The 20615-nt window shown below is 33.1% G+C and overlaps 1 protein-coding gene across 2 annotated transcripts in view; it reads right to left on the bottom strand.

Moving 5' to 3' along the window:
• Positions 1 to 20615, bottom strand: part of B4GALT6 (beta-1,4-galactosyltransferase 6) — a 75932-nt gene that overhangs the window by 29719 nt on the left and 25598 nt on the right. For both annotated transcript variants that reach the window (XM_051970289.1, XM_051970290.1), the window contains 3 exons: positions 16354 to 16467; positions 5795 to 5919; positions 50 to 166 (listed from right to left, as the gene is read on the bottom strand). In XM_051970289.1, the coding sequence (XP_051826249.1) occupies positions 50 to 166; positions 5795 to 5919; positions 16354 to 16467 (356 nt within the window). The remainder of the gene's footprint in view (positions 1 to 49; positions 167 to 5794; positions 5920 to 16353; positions 16468 to 20615) is intronic.

Genomic DNA, 20615 nt, shown 5'->3' with positions numbered 1-20615 from the left:
AGGTCTCAGAATTCAACATATTTATTTACCACTTTAAATAGAGTCTTACCTGTTCAATGACATAAAAAGCAAATTCCAATCTCTGTTTCTGTAGCATTGGTATTAGATGCAAGAAAAAAATTGGAAGATGCTCATGGCGATTACGAAAAGGAATGAGAACTGCCACCTACAAAAACAAAAAATAGTGAAAATCTCAGATAAGTATAAAAAAAAGTATAAGATAAAGAAAGAAAATTCCCAAATGATTTAATATTTAATGTTTGATACAAATGTTGCCATTAATGATGATTTTTGAGATACTTTATTAAAAAAAAAACTTAGCTTAAAAGATGACCCACTTCAATCTATATTCCTCAATGGGATTCTTGATTTATGAAGAAGCCAAATCTTAAGTATCCTCAATATCTGATCACCTTATGCCATCCTTCATGAATTATCTTAATACATGTTAAGTTAATTTTGACATGTATGCTATTCTTTCACAATTTTTAATTTCAAATTTTGATTTTTTTTTTGCTATTACTACAATATTTCAAAGATCTGTGATTTCATTGCTATGAATCTCAACAGAGATTGCCAGTGTCACAAGTCACTTCAGATGTGTTCACCTTAGTTTCCTCAACTGTAAAATGGGGATAATAATAGCACTTGTCTCTCAGACTTATTATGAGTCTCATATGAGAAAAATGTAAAATACTTAACATAGTGCCATCCACATAGTAAAAATATTATGTAAATGTTGGATAATGATGATAATAATGATACTAATAATCACACTATCACAATTTCTCTGATCTTTAACTTGCTCATCTATAAAATGGGAATAACTATAGTACCTACCTACCTGGATTGTTGTGCTACTAAAATGAGGCGATATATGTAAAGTACTTTTTTTTTTTTTTACAAACCTTATAAAGTTCATTCTTTTATTATTAAGTTCCACAGACAGTCTACTGGTTAGCAGTGTTTCAGTCACTGCTAACTCTTCATGACCCTTTTGGGAGTTTTCTTAATAAATATGCTGAGTTAGTTTGCCCTTTTCCAAGATCATGCAGCTAGTAATTATCTGAAACCAGATTTGAACTCAGGAAGAAGATTCTTTCTGACTCTAGGCCTTTTAATCTACCCACTGCCCCAGCTAGCTACCTCCCCAGATAGTCTACTCTCTAAGAGTTCCTCATCTAAAAGAAAAAGGAATAGCGGAATGAGCAGAACACTAACAGGTAAATAGCAATTGCATTTGTTTTGGCTAGAAACTCTGAGGGTCACCCCCTCCCTAATTGCCAAGTTATCCTTTGCCTCCATTTTTATCTAATCTTTAATTGCTGAACAGGTGTTGCCTCATATAAACTGGGACCTGTGAAAGACCTTAGCTTTGAAAGGCCAAAGTCTCTAAATGAATCCTGGACTATCACCAATTTTCCTGACTTAAGTCTTGCAACTGGTGTCTGATGACTCTGGGGCTGATGACTTTGCACAACACTGCATCCCTCAAATCCAATTCATTTGCAAGTTAAGACATGATGTCATTGATCCTCTTCAAGATGAAGGATAAAACAAAAGAATAATCACACTGATAATAATAATATTATCTAAGATCCATCAGATCCCTCAGTCACCTCTATGTCATGAAGAAACATCAAAATAGGATTTGGATATTATTAAATAATACATAAATAAAATGTTTTTATCTTTACAGACAAATTGATGACTACTTGTATTTATGTAAGAAGAAGAGATACAGATAGACAAAAATGTGCAAATAGACACCATCAAACTTTTAATTTCTTCTCTAAGTGTCTGCGCATCACTGTTGAGATTTCAATAAGAAGTATTACTAATTAAGGTTATTAATTAACAAATGCTGGTGGGAACAATATTCTAACACTTTCCTGTTTTCCCCTCCTAGCAAATAAAACGAGGTTGTCTACTGGAGGTTTTTAAGGGAGGAGAATAGAAGAGGGAGGAACAGAAGGAAGTATTAAAACCATTCTCCAGATTTGACCACTTTCTGACCACTTGAGTCAAAAGCAGTCATCGGGTTCCAGGGGGTCCCTAGGACGGGCTGGTGGAAAGTCATGAAAAACTATAGCAAAGGAGCTTTGCTCAGTTCAATTCATTCAAGGCTTAATATCCTCTTGGTATGGCTAAATAAATATTTTTAAAACTGCTGAATGACATACAAGTGTCTCATTTTGTCCTAATATCAAACATGAACTACTAGGACAGGGCTAGGCCAGGAAATAAATCAAAGCTACTACAAGTAATCACCTGCTGTTTCAAATAATTCCATATGAATGGAAGTCCTATGAGACACTCCTATGTAATCAGAAACAAGGAAAATATAATGTAAAACTACTAAAGTAGCAACTTTATAAATTTATCAAACAAGATATTCTATTTTTCAGAACATGCTAATCTTCTTAAATTTTTAAAGACAATTTAAAAAGCCAAAGTCTTACTCAACTTTTTAATTGTACCAAGAAAGTGACCTTTGGTTCTCACACACTGATAGCTAGTGAAAACTCTGGTAGGTTCCCCTGAGCTACAAAAAATTCAAGTACAGGCCAGATGACAGGCTATCCATTTACCAACCTAAATATGAAAACGTTTAGCACTTACAAGTGACCTCTAAGTGATGAATTCTTTGGCCATGAAACAGCTAAAAACAAAATAAAACTTATTTTCCTGCCTAAATTAATTCCTCCAACCATAAGAAAGTTTACAGAATAGAAATTGCTATACGATAGCCAGGGAACAGGTTGGACTCACCAGGTAATAAAGTTTTTTTGTACCCAAGCCCATAGTTGGATTTTTCCTGCAGTCTTTGTAGGTAATCAATTTGTTCTATTTTTCATGAGGAAAAAAGAGAATTAACATCAATAACAAATAAGGGTCAGTTCTCTTGGTCAGGAACATATGACTATATGTTCATGCCTACTGTGAGCAGATGTGACTGAAATCAAGACATATTACAAAAGACAATTCAAGAAACTCATGGAAAATATGGGCTCCCAGATGCCTCCTAGGACATGGCAAGACAGTAAGAGGTGTGCCAAAACCTTAAGAATCAATCTGTATCCTTTTAATCATCAATCTAAGCTAGCAGAATTCATTGATACGTTGAATGATTCATTCCCCAATTGTTAGCATACTCTCACTCCCTCTGACACTTACTATTCCAATAAGACTAAAATACTAAAGAACAATTTTCTCTATACAACTCCTGCTGTGCTGGCTCTTCATTACCATTCATCCCACCCTATTCCAAAATGTTTCAGCCTAAAAAGACCCATCTGAGACTTCTCATACTTATGATCCAAAATTAGCAAATTTCATTTTATCTCAGATCACTTCCTCTAATCTATCTTCTGGCATTTACTGAGACTCACCTGGCTCCCTTTGGATGAAACTGCATCCCTGTCTCCCCTTTTTTCATTAGCATTTGACCTTTTCTTCCTGGATATATTTTCTTTATACTTGATCAGATCTATATCTAACCCCAGTATGTCTCCCAAAAGCCAGTGCCACATCAGCAACTTCCTAAACTCAACATATTCAAAAAAGACTCATATTTTCCCCAAAACTATCTGCCAAACTTTCTTATTTCTGGTGAATGCATCACTACCCCCCTCGACACCTAGGATCACAATCACAGTGTCATCCTTGACACCTCACTTCTGCTCACTCCATGTATCTAATAAGTTTTTAAATATCAGTTCTCCCACATGTCTCCAATTGTTCCCTTTTCTTCACCCACATGGCCACCACCCTAGTTCAAACTTTCATCACTTCTCACTTGAACCACCTTAAAAGTCCTTTAATTGGTCTCCCTGCCCTAGGTCTTGCCCTTCTCTAAACCATTTTCCACAATGCTACCAAAGTAATTTACCAAAAGTGAAAATCTGATAAGTGAAAAGTAAAGAAGAATTAAAAAGCCTCTTGATGAGTGTGAAAGAGCAAATTGTAAAGCTGGCTTGAAGTTTAACATGAAAAAACTAAGATTTTGGCAACTGGTCCCATTTTTCAGGAAAATGGAGGAAAAAGAAATGTAAAAACTATCAGATTTCATATTCTTGGATTCAAAGATAATGACAAATAATTTTAGCCATGAAATTAAAAGATGCTCCTTGGAAGGAAAGCTGTGACAAATTTGGATGGCATAATAAAAAGCAGAAATGTCATCTAAAGGTCTAAATAGTCAAAGCTCTCACTCTTCTAGTAGCAAGGTATAGTTATGAGAGTTGGACTAAAAGGAAAACTTAGAGCTACAGAACTGATCCTTTTAAATTGTGGTGCTGGAGAGGATTTACGAAAGTCCCTTGGACAGTAAATCACTCAATACTTAAAGAAGTTAATCCAAATTATTCATTGGAAGGACAAATACTGATGCTGAAGCTTAAATGCTTTGTCCACCTAATGAGAAGACAGGATTCATTGGAAGAGTCCTGATGTTGGGAAAGACTGAAAGTAGAAGAAGATAGCAAAGGATGAGATGGGTAGATAGCGTCATAGAAACAATGAATATGAGTTTAGATAGACTATGGGAAATAGTGGAGGATAAGGTGTTTAACCAGAATTAATCAGGAGAGGAGAATGGGAAACTTGAGGAAACTATAAAACTCCTTTGATATCTCCAAACTTCTCCCAGAAACAAATGTTCATCTTTTTAATAACAATACGGTTAGTTGCCAAAGAACTGAAAATGTATATAACACAGAGGACAACAGAGATGGGCATGGTGGGTATACACAGGCTTAAGTATATAAAAAATAATTAGTTTTAAGGAAGTAGGGTTAAAGCTATCCCCAGGGAAATATAAGAGAGGAAAATGTCTTAGTCACATGAAAAAAACAAAGGATCACAGGTAGAAAACACAAGTTCCACTAATGTTTATCTTTGTATCAGAAGACAGTGAGGTTCCCAATTATATAGATGGATCTAAGTACATGGGGGGAAACCAACAAGATTCACAAAGAATGATCAGGCATGAAAGAGTTGCAAACTGTATCACTGGGCTAAAACCATCCAAAGCAAAGAGATTATAGAACTATTTGACAATTTGAATTTTGAATGTGTGGGGATAAAGTCTTAGAGAGAGGCAACCTGTAACATCTGCAGTTGCTGAAAATGTAGAGCAGAAACAAGGCCATTGACACTTTGGATTCAAATGGTAACACCTGAAGTAAATATGGATTTCAATGAAAATAGGATTTTGAAAGATGCATTAGCACATAAGCTTTGCTGTTTTACCCTAAAAACCACTAACTAATCCTTTTCCACTCAGTTCAGTTGACCTCTTCTGTATGTTGTCTCCCTCTACAAAAATGTGAGTCTTTTGAAGGCAGGAACTGTGTTCCTTTTCCATTTGAATTACCGGCAGTTAGCAGTACCTTGAACAGAGTGCTTAGTAAGTGCTTCTTTTTTCATTCATAAATCCATATGTTTAGGGATAGGGAGAGAACCTGTAATTTCATTGGTATAAGAATTCCCAAGTGAGAACTCTTAGCCAGGACAGGTTAGCATTTTTTTCTGCAAGTTTTAGTCTTAGAGAGTTCCTTGGAACACTAAGAGGTTAAAATATTTGCCCAGGGTTCCAGAGCCAGAATAGGTCAGAAGCTGTATTATGTCTTTCTGGATCCAAAATCATAAAGCCAATAATACTGATTAATAGTAAATAAAGCTATCGATTGATCAAAGGAATAAAGATTAGTCTGATCAATTCCATGCTTTGAGTCTAACATACTTTTACACTCAAAACATAATAATATTAATATGAAAGAGTGTCTCTCACCTTCCATCGGGGTTTGCAGTCTTTGGGCCTCCAATGACCGCCTGGACCAATGTCTAAATCCTTAGAGAATACCTGCTGAATTTCATCTAAACTGATTTCACTCATATTGACATTGATAAGGCCCCCTATATGGAAAGAAATGCAAGGAAAACATTTTAATGTTTTTTGCAATAAAGAATCAAATATACTAAATATCAAAATGACTCAGTGAAAATAAATTATTTTATTTTTGAATTAAACATTCTTATTTGGCATACTAGATTTAAAAATTACTTATTCTATTACTTAAAATATTTGCAGCAAATATTCTAATGTCACTCAAATATTAATTAAGCATCAGGTGTGCACAGAGCAGATATCATGAACTCATAGTATATGTATCACTTACCTTTCTTTGATTGAATTAACTCTCTAAAACAATAATCTGCATAGTAGTCCTGAATCTTCACTGGCTTAGGTAGTTTCCTCACCAGGAAATACTTAAACAAATATAATTAAAAGTTGGGACCATTCCCTCCTTTGCTGATGAAAAAAAATTTACGCAACAGAGATACAGGGAAAACAATAATCAATAGGACAAGTTTCTATCTCATATAGAGCTTATTACAATCCAGGAAAGAGATATATAGCACATGTACAACTAAGTGCAAGCAAAAAAAGACAAGAATAATAAATACTAATCTCTATATAGTGTTTACTATTCAATAGGACCTTGTGAGATAAATGCCTTTATCTTCATTTTTCAGATGAGGAAACTGATTTGCCCAGAGTCACACATAAGAAAATGTCTGAGGCTGGATTTGAAATTAGCTCTTTCCTACTCCAACTCTCATGCTCTATTGAGACACTTAGCTGACTAGAGAAGTCTAAAGTGTTATGCTCACTGAAGAAGGAAAGATCATTTCCATCTCGAGGATCAGAAAAGGCTTGAGAGAAAGTTTGACATTTTGATTTAGGTCTTAAAAGCCATTCCATATAGGAATGTGTGAGAAAAGGCAAAACTGGATAATCTAAATTGGCTAGAAGGTGAAGTTCATGGAGTGGCATAATATGAGATAAGGCTAAAAAGTAAAGCTGGTGCCAGATAGTGGAGGGCCATTTAAGGAAGACTGAGAAGTTTGGATTTTATTCAGAAGGTATCAAGTCATTGAAAAGTTTTGATTAGAGAAGTATTATGAATGATCAATTTTTCATAAATATTTATCTGTCAGGAATATGAAACAGGAATTGGAGAAAATAAAGACTGAAGGTAATGATCAATTAGGAAAATAGTCCAATAGCTCATGTCAGTGGTAATGAGGTATTTACCAAATTTGCAATAGTGGAAAGAAAAAGGAAGAAGATGCAAAAAAATACTGAAGAGATAAAATCAACCAGATTTAGCAACTAATTGGGAGTGGGAAGCAAGATGGAGGAGTAAAAGATAAAACCAAATTTATCAATATAAAGTGACTGTAAATAACAGGGCAAATGTCAAAAATAGGAAACTGAGAAGAAAGAACAAGTTTGGAGGGGAAAGTTCAGTTTTAGATATGGTGTAAAAGGGGCCAGCAGGGCATATATATTTAGATACAAAGTATACAGGTTAAAATGCTGCTCAAGAGCTTAGCGCTATAGATTTAGGAGTTATTTTTGCAGAGGTGCTAGTTAAAGTTGTGAGAGATAACAAAATTGCTAAAAGCATAATTTAGCACTTAGTATTTATAGATTTCTGGGTAGAAGACTAGACTTTTCTCTAATACTAACAACCTCACAAATTTCTCTAAAATAAGAATTGTTTGCAAGACATAAAATGATTTCACTTGTTTCCACCATGTAGGACACCACAAACCTAAATCTTTTTTACTAGGAACTTTCCAAGAACATGGATAATACTTACAAATATGATTTTTGTCACAAGGTAAAATCTAACTACTAAACAACAGAGAAAACTAATCTCTAATCCATACAGCAAAGCTTCCTCCATTAACTACCATGCTCTAGCAGGATTGTAAAAGAATTCAACTCTATCCTATCTATTTCCCAATGATTTGGAAAACAGTGCTCTGTGCTGCAATAGTACTCAGTTACAAAACTGAGGAAGAGAAGGAACCGGAACAGAATGCCAAAATGTTATGTATCTACCAGGCTTGTCCAAAAGGCCCAGCACCCAGATGGACTAATTCTTTTCCCTCCAGATATGTCTTCAGACAGAGTTTGAAGTTGATGAAATGTGAATTATCCTGTGTAGGAGGAGGCTTAAAAAGCTTTGAGGTCTAGCCTTCAGGAAAACTGTCAAAGGGCAAAGTCAGAAAATGAGCAATAGGAGACTATGAGGAAAAAAACACTGAAACTATCACACATCTCAGAAGGAAGAAAATCCAGCTAAAGACCTTGGGCATAAGTAGGTAAATCAATGGGAAGATATGAATAATGGAAAGAAATATGGTCTCCAGATCAAAAAAATTTGATGAAAACGGTTTATGAATAAATGTGTGACAAAAAAAAATTAATTGGCAAATAATGAGGCTGGTTGAAGACCTTGTGTATTTCCAAGTCAACAGGGACCCACAGCAAAATTATTTCTCTTTTTTAAAGAGTTCAGGAATATTAAGACAGCAAAATTTATGACTTGCATAGCGGATTCTCTGTTCCTTGAACAAGAGACTATCCCAAATCTGGGCATTTTCACTGGCTGTTTCCCATGTCTAGAATGTTTTCTCTTGTCATATCTTCTCCTGCATTTAGCACCAGCTAAAATCTCATCTTTTACAAGAAGCTTTTTATCCAGTCCCTTAATTCTAGTGCCTATCTTTATCTCCATTTTATTCTCTATATGCTTTGTTTGCATATAGTTATTTTACTTGTCTCCCTGATTAGATTGTGAATTTTTTGAGAGCTTTGTATCCCCAGAACTTACATAGCACAGTGCCTGGCATATACTATGTGTTTAATTAATGCTTACTGACTGATAGAATAGCTCCCTATCACCAGAAATACCTTATACTTGAAGACAAGTCAAGAGGCCTGAACACCATAATGCAAAAAAAATTTTTATAATTTCATAATGATATTGGGAAATTTCTTTGAATCAAGAATCAAACAAATATAAAAACTCAGTTCTCCTTTTTCTCTGATCTCAACTAATTTTAGTCACTGCATTAGTTTCACTACTTCTAATATTTTGGCATCTGGAGTTTGATTCCAGATATTTGTCTTCTAAAGGTAATCATCTCCTCTTGTTACCAGGTAATCTTATCTTTTGATATAAGGTTAAATTGCCAATATGCTGTGCCTGTTAGTTTTCTTGAAATATTCTTTTAACAATTATTTTTTCTTTCCTGGGTCAGAACCCAAAATCTAGAAAACTCAAATTGTGTCTACTTCACACATCTTTACTTGGATCTGACTCCTGGTATCATTGTTTCCTCAAATCAGCACATGGTTATCTAAGTAAGCATGCTATTAATCTTATTCTTTCAAGTTCAGTGCTAATATACAAGCTAATCTGCATTAATATTAAACACTACGTTTTAGCTAATATTTCAATTTGAGATGGGATAGTTATTTATTTTGTGGTTGACAAAGCTAGGAAAAAAGTTATCTTCTTAGCTGAAAGAATCAAATTCAAAATTATTTTGATAGATTGAATGAGACAATGCTAATGAGATAAAATTTAATAAAAGTAAAAATAAAATCCTGAATTGAAGTTCCAAAAATCAATTATATAAAAATAGGTTGGGAAAAACTTGACTTTTGTCTTTAAATCAGTTCACATAAAAGAGGTTTACCTAGAGATTTTAGTTGACTGAAAGCTCTATGATTATCAATATTGCGTGTTAATTTTGGAATTATGTCACTCGTAAATCAATCAAACATAGAGAGTCCAGATTAAGGAAAATAATATTCTACTATATTCTTTACTGATAAAACCACAACCGGGAGAGAGTCAATTTCCAAGTACCATACTTTAATAAGGATATTTGAAAAATTGAACCATATTCAGTTAAGGATAATCAGAATAAAAATAATAGCTAATATTTCTATAGTAGTTTAAGGTTTACAAAATTCTTTACAAGGGGAAGCTAATTGGTGCAGTGAATAGAGCACTAGCCCTGAAGTCAGGAGAACCTGAGTTCAAATCTGGCCTCAGACACTTAACAGTTCCTGGCTGTGTGACCCTGGGCAACTCACTTAACCCCAATTGTCTCAGCCAAAAAAAAAAAAAAAGTGCTTTACATACATAATCTTTAAAATAATCCTAGTGTTTGTGTTGAGATACTACTTCACCTAAAGTAATATAATATATATTATTAACATAATAACATAAAAGTTTAGCTTGGAAAAGATTTAGAGAGGCACAAAAGAGATCTTCAGATATAGGATTGTCATATGCAATAAATGTTTATGCTATATGGATTCAAAAGACAGAACTAGGATGGGTAGAAGTTATGGGGAAGAAAATTTAGTTTCAATATATATGAAAGAGCTTCAAGATCTGGAATGTCTTATAAGATTCTGAGCTCCCTATAACCAGAAATACTAATACAGAAATTAGATGATCATGTCTATCAGGGGATAGATATCTAGATTAATAAAGTTATAATTCCACAAAGATCAGGTTTGCTCATTCATTTTCATTAGATATTTTGCTATGAATCTTCTACCCTTCACAAGTTCTGCAGTCAACTTTCACAAATACATACACTCCCATGCTACTCCCTTCTCTTTTAGAGTAAACATGTGTTTAATGATCCTTACCTTGATTGCTTTCAGTTTTCCACAGCAAATTTATTATTGAAAATTTATTTCTGTTTCCCCTCTTCACTAGTTTTGAGTTATTTAAGCCCAGATTGGAAACAACATAACTCCTTTAAGACAGAACATTGTTACTCAGAGCTTTGCTATATTACTCATTTTAGAAATGGTAGCCATCATTAAGGTTGTACACTACAAAGAGTACTGCCCCTTATGTGACCCCAAAAAAATGCATAAAAACAATTATAAATTAAAATTGAATTCACAGAAAGAATATGGCCCAAAATGAACTTTATTTGGGTAATTTAAAGATTAAAATTAGTAAAGATAAATTAACCATTTTAACATTAATTTTAAAAATTGCTTCATTACACACATTTTTACACCCACCAAAAAATAATTCTAAGTACCTTTTACTTTTTATATCTAGGAAAAAAAAACAATTTTTCTATAATATCTAGTTGGATAGAACAACTTCTCAAAAATGTAATGAAATTCAGTTCAAATTTGACCCTGAAATATCTATAAATATTAAAACTATCAATGATTAATTTAAAACTTTGATATTATTGTTAAAAAAAAGTTAACCAAATATTTCATCTTAATTTGACCTTGAAAATCAAATTATATGAATGCAAGGGATAATGCTGTAAAAAATTACCCTGGCATGCGTTCTATCAATAAAAAATTATTAAAAAAAAAAAAGAAAGAAAATCAAATTATATTTTGATAGAACTCTAGGGATAGTAGTCACTGCCACTCTAGGAAAAATTTAAAAGAAACACATACTCCATTTTTTTCTATACTTCTGATGATGCTAAACTGAAAATTAACCTGAATAATCCTATTATCATTAATTTTTATTTTATATATATACATATATATATAATACAATCTTCAGAGATTTGTCGATTATTTTTTCTGGTTGTTAAAATTTTTATGTAGATATTTTATAATACTGTTCTCAACCAACTCTTAAAAAATCTATTAAACTTTACATTTTAATGAGTTTTAAGCCAACTGTAAAACTTTTTATGATAATTTCAACTCTACTCATTTATTCTATTTCTCATGTATTAGGACATCATCAGGGAAAGACAGGTGGACAGAGTACTGGGCCTGGAGTTAAGAAGACTTGAATTCAAATCTGGCCTCAAACACTTAACTTGTTGTGTCACTTAATCCTATTTGTCCTAGTTTCCTCATCTATAAAATGAGACAGAAAAGAAAATGGTAAACCACTCCAATATTTTTGCTAAGAAAACTCCAAATGGTGTAATAATTTGGATTCAAATGAAGAACAACTGAAGAGCAACAAAAACAACAGAACGTTATCAAAATTAATTTCAGTCTTGAAAACAGATATGTGACTTGCATGAAGTGACCAGGCCCAGAGAACCAAAATTTAAAGAATGCTTAAAGGTCTTGTACTGTTGTGGTATCAGAAAAGTTCAGCACAGAATTTGAAAAATTAATTAAAATAGGAAACTCTCCCATACTATATTGGAGTCTCTCTGTCCCCACAAATATCAGATTTCTCCCCTTCAAGGGCCAGTGTCCCAAGGTCTCTTCCTTACAAAATAGTTCCTACTGAACTGTCCCAGCTGCCAACATTACTTAGTATGATCCAAACCAGATAAAAACTGTAACTAGGACTATTTAACAAAATAAATAAAAATTCAATAAATAAACACAGGTAAACTTAATTTGTGGTCTTTGAAGTCAATATATATGTAGATTTTAATGTTCCGCATTTCTATTTAAATTTGACACAACCACCTGAAAATATAACATTCAAATCTCTTTAGAAGAATCTCAGTAATGGGAATCCCATGATAGCCCATTCTACTTCAAGACAGATCACTTAGAAAAGTTTTCTTTATGCATAGCTGAAATAGGACCCTTAACATTAGGGCCATACAGAACAAACTTAATCCATCATCCATATGGCAACCCTTCTAACATTCAAATGCAGCTATCATGTCCATCTTGAGTCTCTTCTCTAGGGTGAATATTCCCAGGTCCTTGGCCGATGGGACTGGAGAATTTCGTGGAGCATGGGTGAAGATGGGCTTCCCAACGCCACTTTACAAAATACAGTGGACTGAGCCAAATCCCTCATCTCTGCTTGACACTGAAGGATTCCAAAGTGACACAGCAATCCCTTAGTCCTCATGATGGCAGGAGGGGAAAGAGTCACCAATCACTGAGCCAAGAGTAGCATTCAATTTAGACCATCTTAAACTCAGGCTCTTTCCTACCATCTGTAGAGTTTGGTGAAAGGGGGGGACTAGCTATACTGCCTACTGCTACTTCACCATCTTGGTTCTGTCTCCCCTCTACAACATTTGACACCATGAGCTACCTTTTTCTAAATACCAAAGCCCTCCAAGGGTTTTTGTGATACTGATCTCTCTTGGTTCTTTCTTCCTTCTTTGCTGGATCATCATCCATACTGGGTCTTCCCTAAAACTGTTCTAGGTCTATTTCTCTTCTCTCTGCATTATCAACTCCTATGGCTATGCAAATAACTCCCAGTTCTACGTATCTGATGAATAAATAAATGAATTAAAAAACATTTAGTAAGCATTTACTATGTGCAAAGGTTGCACCAAAAACACAAACGGAAAATAAAAGTCACTGCTCTCAAGTAACTCATACTCCAATTGGGGCATATATCAACATTTAGAAGGTGTTAGGTACAAGTCAAATGAAAAAGTCCAGGGGTCCTTAGGATACAATGGCAAAGCAAATGGTGATGCATGTTAAGATCATCTCCATTAATAAAACCAGTGGTTTCTGATGCTGAGCCATTTGAGAGTAACAAGGATTTTGATGGTGAGAATTTTCTTTTCTGGGTCTTCAGTAGATGTGGCAATATATATGTTTTATTTATTTTTATATATATATATATATATATAATATTATATATATGTAAACATACATATAGTTATAAAAAATATATTACACATATCATGTATATATGTTTATATGTATAATATGTGTAATATATTATTTGTATAATATATTATTTTATTTGTATAATATAACATAATATACACACACATATATACACACACCCATAAATAAATATAAATATATAAATATATATATATATATGTATGTATATGCTTTAGTATAGTGGCTATAGCAATCATCACAGAAGTGATTGCCAAGTCATAGCTCCAAAAGGGCTATTCTCCCAGGTAATGGCTGAGAACAGAGACAGTGGTACGTGGTAAGAAGTCTAGGTACTACTGTTCCCAGTACTTGTAAGCTTACCTCCCTGTTGATGGTAGTTGGTCTGCAATGGGGATTGCTCAAACATTCAACATCCAATTTCCCCAAATACCTTTCCCCAAATACTTCCCTCTCCATCTCCCAAACTTCTTCATATATGTATAGATCATCACTATCCTTCCAGGATCCCAGGTCTGCACCCTTTCTGTTATCTAATCTCTCAATACTTACACAACCATCACCTTAATACAGGTCCTTGTTATCATTTGCTTATCCTATTGCAATAGCTTTCTGATCAATCAATCCTCAAGCATTTACTGAGCACTGACTATGTGCTAAAAACTATGCTCTCTTGCTTCTTCTCCTACTTACTTTTCAACTTCTCAGTACCCTTTGCTGGATCTATTTCCTATTCCCAATTCCTTTTATACTTAATCCATAAATCCCAAAACAATGTCCTGAGTCCTCTCCTCTTCCTACATTCTTTTGATGACCTTATTAGCATAGATTTAATCATCATTTCAATGTAGATCACAAACAGACTTAAAAATACAGTCCTAGTTTATCTTCTGAGTCTAGTCTTTTATCAACTATTAAACATTTCAAACTGGATATATTCTATGAATATTTCAAACACATGTCCAAAACAAACCCTTCATCTTAATTTCCTTATTTCTGTCAAGGTCATCACCATCTTTTTTTAGTCTCCCACTCTCTCTTAACCCATGTATCCCGTAAATTGCCAAATCTTCACAATTCTCCACATTTCTCACCTTCCTTCTTCTACCCATTCACATAGTTACCATACTACTTCATAATCTCTAACCAGAGTAACTTTGATAACCTCCTAATTAATATCAACTCTCTCACTTTAATAATTTGACCACTTTACATATGTCAAAATGATTTCCCTAAAAAAAAAAATTTAGGTCTAGTTACATGCTACTACTGTACTCAATAATACTCTAGTGACTCTCGAGTATCTCTAGGGTTAAATATAAACTCCACTATCTGGTTGATTTAAAGCCTCTCATAACTTGGCTCCAATTTAGCTTTCCAGGATTGTTACCCATTATTTTTCTTTTTTATACTCCAGGCTACCTGATTCTTTTCATGTTCCTCAATGTGACACTCCATTTCCCAACTGTTTTTCCTCTATATCTATAATATCGTCCCTCTTCTTATCTGCATGAGGAGAGAAATCCCTAGTTCCTTACAAAGTTTAGTTCCACCTTCTACAAAAGGCTATTCCTGATCTGTCCCAGACCTCTAGTGCTTTCCTGCACAAATTACCATTTTTTGCATATCATCATATGTGAATATGTTATTACTTTCTGTAAAATTTAAATCCCTTGAAAGCAGAGATCATTTAATTTCTTTGTCTCTCTAATACTTAGCAGCACACATTGCTGTTTGGTGGCTGACATTAAGCTTACAGTCTACTAAAACTCCCAAGATCATTTTCACATGAATTGTTGCCGAGTCATGTTTTCTGAACCTGTACAGGTGATATTTGAACCCAAGTGTAAAACCTTATATAATATCATAATAGAATCTAATCTGCTAGAAAAAAAGGGAAAAAAGAAATTTACATGATATAGTTATTATATGTTTTTAAAAATAGCAAATTATTACACAATGGGCTTGCAATTTCATGTGCAATCATCTTTTTTATTATTTTGCTATATTACAGAAATGCTTGTTTTATTTCATAAATTAAAAATAATTTTTTTTTAATTTGAGAGCCTAATTCTTCATTTCTAATGGAACTATCACATTTTGTTAACAAGATTTCTGGCTATGATGATCTAACATAATAATATAGCCAATAGTAAGTGAAAAGAGAAATTCCATGGAACCATGAATAAGACCCATGCAAACTGACATATCAGCAAAAACATTACTCAACAGTTTCATTATATTCAGATTTTGCAAAAGAATACATAAACACATTCATAGTGGTTTACAGTTTATAAAACCTGGTTTTAAAGTGCAATTCTATCTATTATGACCTGCATTATTTTGAAAAAAATAATTTCATCTCTATAGGCCTTGAGATTTCCTTATTTTTAAAATGCAAAGGATAGAATAAAACAGAGATAGATCTTTTCTTGTGCTATGACCTCTTTGGCAATCTAATGAAGCCTATGGACCTCTTCTCAGAACATGGTTTTAAATGTATAAAATAAAACATATAAGTATAACTAAAGGAACTGATTATACTGAAATAGCCTTGGAAGGTCTCAATGCAATACAATAGAAAGAGCACAGGATTTATAGTAGTATGAACTAGGTTCAAATTCCAATTTTATCCATGAGACACTGATCAAGTCAATTAAACCTGACTTCGTCTCAGTTTCCTATTCTGTTAAATGAAAGGATCTCTATTGTGCCTTTCCAGAGCCTTTGTGAAGGATCTATGGAAGAACATGGACAAAAATTATAGAGAATGAGAAGACATGAATAGATTGCAATTTTCACTGATGGAAGAAATTCCCACAGCAATGAGACAATGGCTCCAGTGTAGCATGAATTATAGCACAAATAAACATTTTATTGAATTAACATTAGGTTTCACTTACTCATGTAAGGCAGCTTTTCTGGGCATGGATGGTAAGGAGAATATGTGAAGTTTTCTGGAAGATACATTGTTGTTTGGGCAAGATAATCACTTGAATTATTGCCTTCAGGGTAATCTTTGAAGGAAAAAAAAAGAAAAATTAGAGTTTTCTATCTCTATTAAATTACTTGATGCTTATGTTATCAGTTTTTCAGCATATGTATTATCATCAATGTGGGAAAAAATAACATACACAGAATTCACAGGAGCAGTCCCAGAAATTATGTACAAAACTACAGTTAGGGAGAAGGATATGTAGTCACTATGGGTAATGTCCTTAAAGCCACAGAATCACAGATTTACAGCTTGAAGCAAACTTAAAAATCACCCAATCCACCCTCTCATTTTACTGATAAGGAAACTGATGCTGAGAAAAGTTGAATGACTTGCCTCAAGTGTCTGAATCAGGATTTTAATTCAGTTCTTCTTGAATCCAAGTCATATGTTCAATATCTGTTATCTGACTGACTTTACAAAGATTACAAGGGAACCCTAAACATAGGGATTAGAAAGAAACAGATCCATTTTCATAAGAACTAATTTTTTTTTGCCTGTCTTATATCCCTATACTTTATTTCTAGATAGTCTAAATGATGGCAAACCAGGGATTTTTGATTCCCATACTCACTTTGTAAAGCACAAGCAAGTCTACAAATGGTTTGGAAATATAGTAGGGAAACATACCACTTAACTATCAAATCACAGCAAGTTATCTATTACCCCAAACAACTAGAATGAAATATGCCCAAACTCACAATAAGGCTTCATCCATGCAATCTATAAGCTGTAGAAATGGGAAGCATATTATCTGAGTGCTCTTATATTATACAGGGTCTTGAAGATTAAAATGAATATTGCTACCATTATTCAGGAATATTAAGTTTTTCATTACTGTGATCATTCAAGCTTTTTAATATGTCATTCTAATGCATCACATATTAATTAGTACAATACTGAATTGTTGAGCTACATGACCAGGTGTCATTCAAAATGTTCTAACAAAATTCACTCCAAACTACATCATTTCCTTTTCTTTCTTCTTAGTTCTTTTTCTTCCTGCTTAGTGTGAAAGTATTAGTTTAATCACTCTGGGTTTTGTTACTTTTCAGAGGACATTTTGAAAATGGTCCATATACCTATCCTCATCTATTTAGTTATACCAATTTATTCTCCAACTCCATTCATAACTCCAAATCAAGGATTCCTAACCTCCACACTTTTGACAAAATTCCCCTTCTATACATGAGTGACTATACACTGACATATCTGTGGTCTGATAATTTCAATCAAAACAAAAGACAAAAATTACTTCTTAAAAAGATCAAATGAGAGGACTCTATAGAGAAAAGAGAACTAATTTTAGAGTCAAAACCTAGGTTCAAATCCTGCCTCTAAAACATTTTGGCTGTGGGAAGAGGGAAATCTTGGGCAAGACAATTAATCTCTCATTTGACCAAGCAATTTTCTAATACAATAAACTTTGCAACAGGTTCCAATAAGCATTGGTAAAGGGTCCAGAAATTTTCCTGTGCTAATTAACTCCAAATCCAATAAACTCCAAATTATATACATATATATTGTAGATAAACAGATCTGTGTGTAGTTATAAAATTAGATTTAAGAAGGAAATCATTATAATATTCTTTTGCTACAACATCACATTTCTCACTCTACTTATTTTAATCTTTCAAATTGCCAACATATAAAACAGTACTTCTTATACCATCTGTAGTAAGTTATAGTAGATATTTGACACTTTTGTAGATAATGTATTAAGAATCGTTTCATAACCCTCTTCCTACTATTTACAGATTTTAAAAAGCATGTGCTAACATAAAAAAATTTATTTTGAATGAGATTTATTTATTCCCTTTAATATTTTGGCCAAGTGTATCTACCTCTCATTAACATTTACAGTAATCCCAATACTCTTTAACTACAATAACACCTGTATCACATGCGTATTTGATAAAATTGCAACTCAACTAACTTTCTATTGTCAGAGAATCATAGTCCTAAAACTATCATAGGAAAAAAACAGAATTAAAGATTAATGAGTCTTGAAAGATTATCTACTCTAATCCCTAATTGGGGAATGTAAGTATGAATTCTCTCCTTTCATGTGTACTCACAGGTTAGTCATTCAAAGTGGGTTGTAGGAATATTTTCTTATACATTTCATGTGAAAATTTAGGTGAATATTTAAGGATGAAAGTCTTTACATTCACAGAAAAGTATGGCTATAAAATATAAATACTAATTAAGAGACTATTCTAAAAACTGTATAAATAATCTGAAAATAATCAACAAGCATTTATCAAAAACATATATTCTGCCAGCATCATGTACACAAAGAAAAAATTCTAAATGAGGCAGGTGCAGTGGGGAGGCCTTTAATACAATATATCAGAAAGAAAGAATGTTTACATATAAATATGTGCAAAAATAAATAATTAATACAAAGTGGTTTGTGCAGGAAGTCACTAGTTGCTAAGAGAGAAGGACAGATGTCATGGAGATCATACTTTGAGCTGAGCTTTGAAGTATAATAAGTATTCTAAGAGGCAGAGGGAAGGAAGACTTAAATTCCAGGCATGGGGGATATGCTTTGCAAAAGCAGAAAGATAGAAGATGAAATGTCATTATGTAAGGAACAACATGAAAGTCAGTGTGCATGAAAGGAATGATGAGTGAAAAGTTTGACAGGGTAGTTTGGGGGAAGGCTGTGAAGAGACTGAAATGCCAAACAGGAGGTTAATAAGGAAGGACTGAAGTTTAAGGAGAAGGCAAGGGGTCTGTACTTTAAGAAAATCACTTTGGAAATAACACAGAAGGAAAGACAAGATGGGAGCTCAATTAGGAGTCTACTGCAATACACTAGACAGAAGTCATGAGAGGTTGTAGCATGAAATGTTATTGTTAATATAGACTCAATAACATATGGTAACTAAATAAACAGCTAAACCTCCTATAAAATATAATGCAGTCATCTCAATTTTTCAGGGAAATTGGATTTTTCTATTTAAATATAATATAAGGAATTACTAGGTACAATATAAGTATACTGAAATCAAAATAAAAATTTATATGCAAATATATAAGCAAAAGAAAAATAATCACTTAGACATATATATGGCAAATTCACAGTTATAAACTTTACATGCAATTAAAATAAAGAAAGAACTGGTAAAAAATAAAACTGAATTGAAACCTTTATTTCCCAGTGAATAAATGATCAAAAGACAAGTTATAAAAGGAAAAATAAATTTATAATAATCACCTGAAAAATGCTCAACTTCACAAATAATAATCAAAGAAATGTAAATTAAACACTTTCAAGGTACTAGCTAATATACATCAAATTGAAAAAAAATAAAAATAAAAAAACTATAGTGATGCTGGGGTAATCCTAAAATTTGTCACCACCTAAACTGCCAAAAAATTCTGGAAGTAAACACTGACCCTTCACTGCATGTTATCTCCTCAACAGGAAAATGTATACAAGCAACTGCACATTTTTTAGTAAACTGAAATGCCCAATTTTTTTGCTGAGGAAATTAGGGTTAAGTGGCTTACCCAGAGTCACACAGCCAGAAAGTGTTTAGTGTCTGAGGCCATATTTGAACTTAGGTCTTCCTACCTGCAGGGCTGGTGCTCTATCTACTATACCAAGTAGCTGCCCCTGAAATGTATATTTTAAAGTTAGTCTCAGATGTAAGAAAACTCTCACTGATGTAAAAATTTAGTTTTTCAACCCAGCTGTTGTTTCATAAATAAGCAACCATATTATTAATGATTTTTTAAAACTAGGGTCCATTTTATAATTAGACATTTTTCCCATAATGAATATATATTGAAGAAATTTAGGATTTCAAACACAAAAGAACATCAAACACATTTTAAAGTCTACTTTGCATTCTAGTTATTTCTCTTTTAGTACATGTTTTATCAGCCCTATTAAATTATAAGCAACTTGAGGACAAAACCAGTATTATATTTAAGCTTTTTAGGCATAATGTGTTTTACAACACAGGTACTGAATAAATGGATGTTTAATGTTGTTGCATATTAAGAAATAAAGTAGTTGATTGGTGGAATAGGTTAGATTCAAGACACAATAGTTAATGACTACAGTAATCAAGTGTTTGACAAACCCCAGGACTCTAACTCCTGGGATAAGAACTCACTGTTTGACAAAAATGAAAATTAGTATAGCCAAAACTA

This window comes from Antechinus flavipes, chromosome 1 (genome assembly GCF_016432865.1).
Source record: "Antechinus flavipes isolate AdamAnt ecotype Samford, QLD, Australia chromosome 1, AdamAnt_v2, whole genome shotgun sequence".
Classification (NCBI taxonomy): Eukaryota; Metazoa; Chordata; class Mammalia; order Dasyuromorphia; family Dasyuridae; genus Antechinus; species Antechinus flavipes.
The sequence above is the reverse complement of the archived record's forward strand: the minus strand, read 5'-3'. Positions and strand labels throughout refer to the sequence as shown.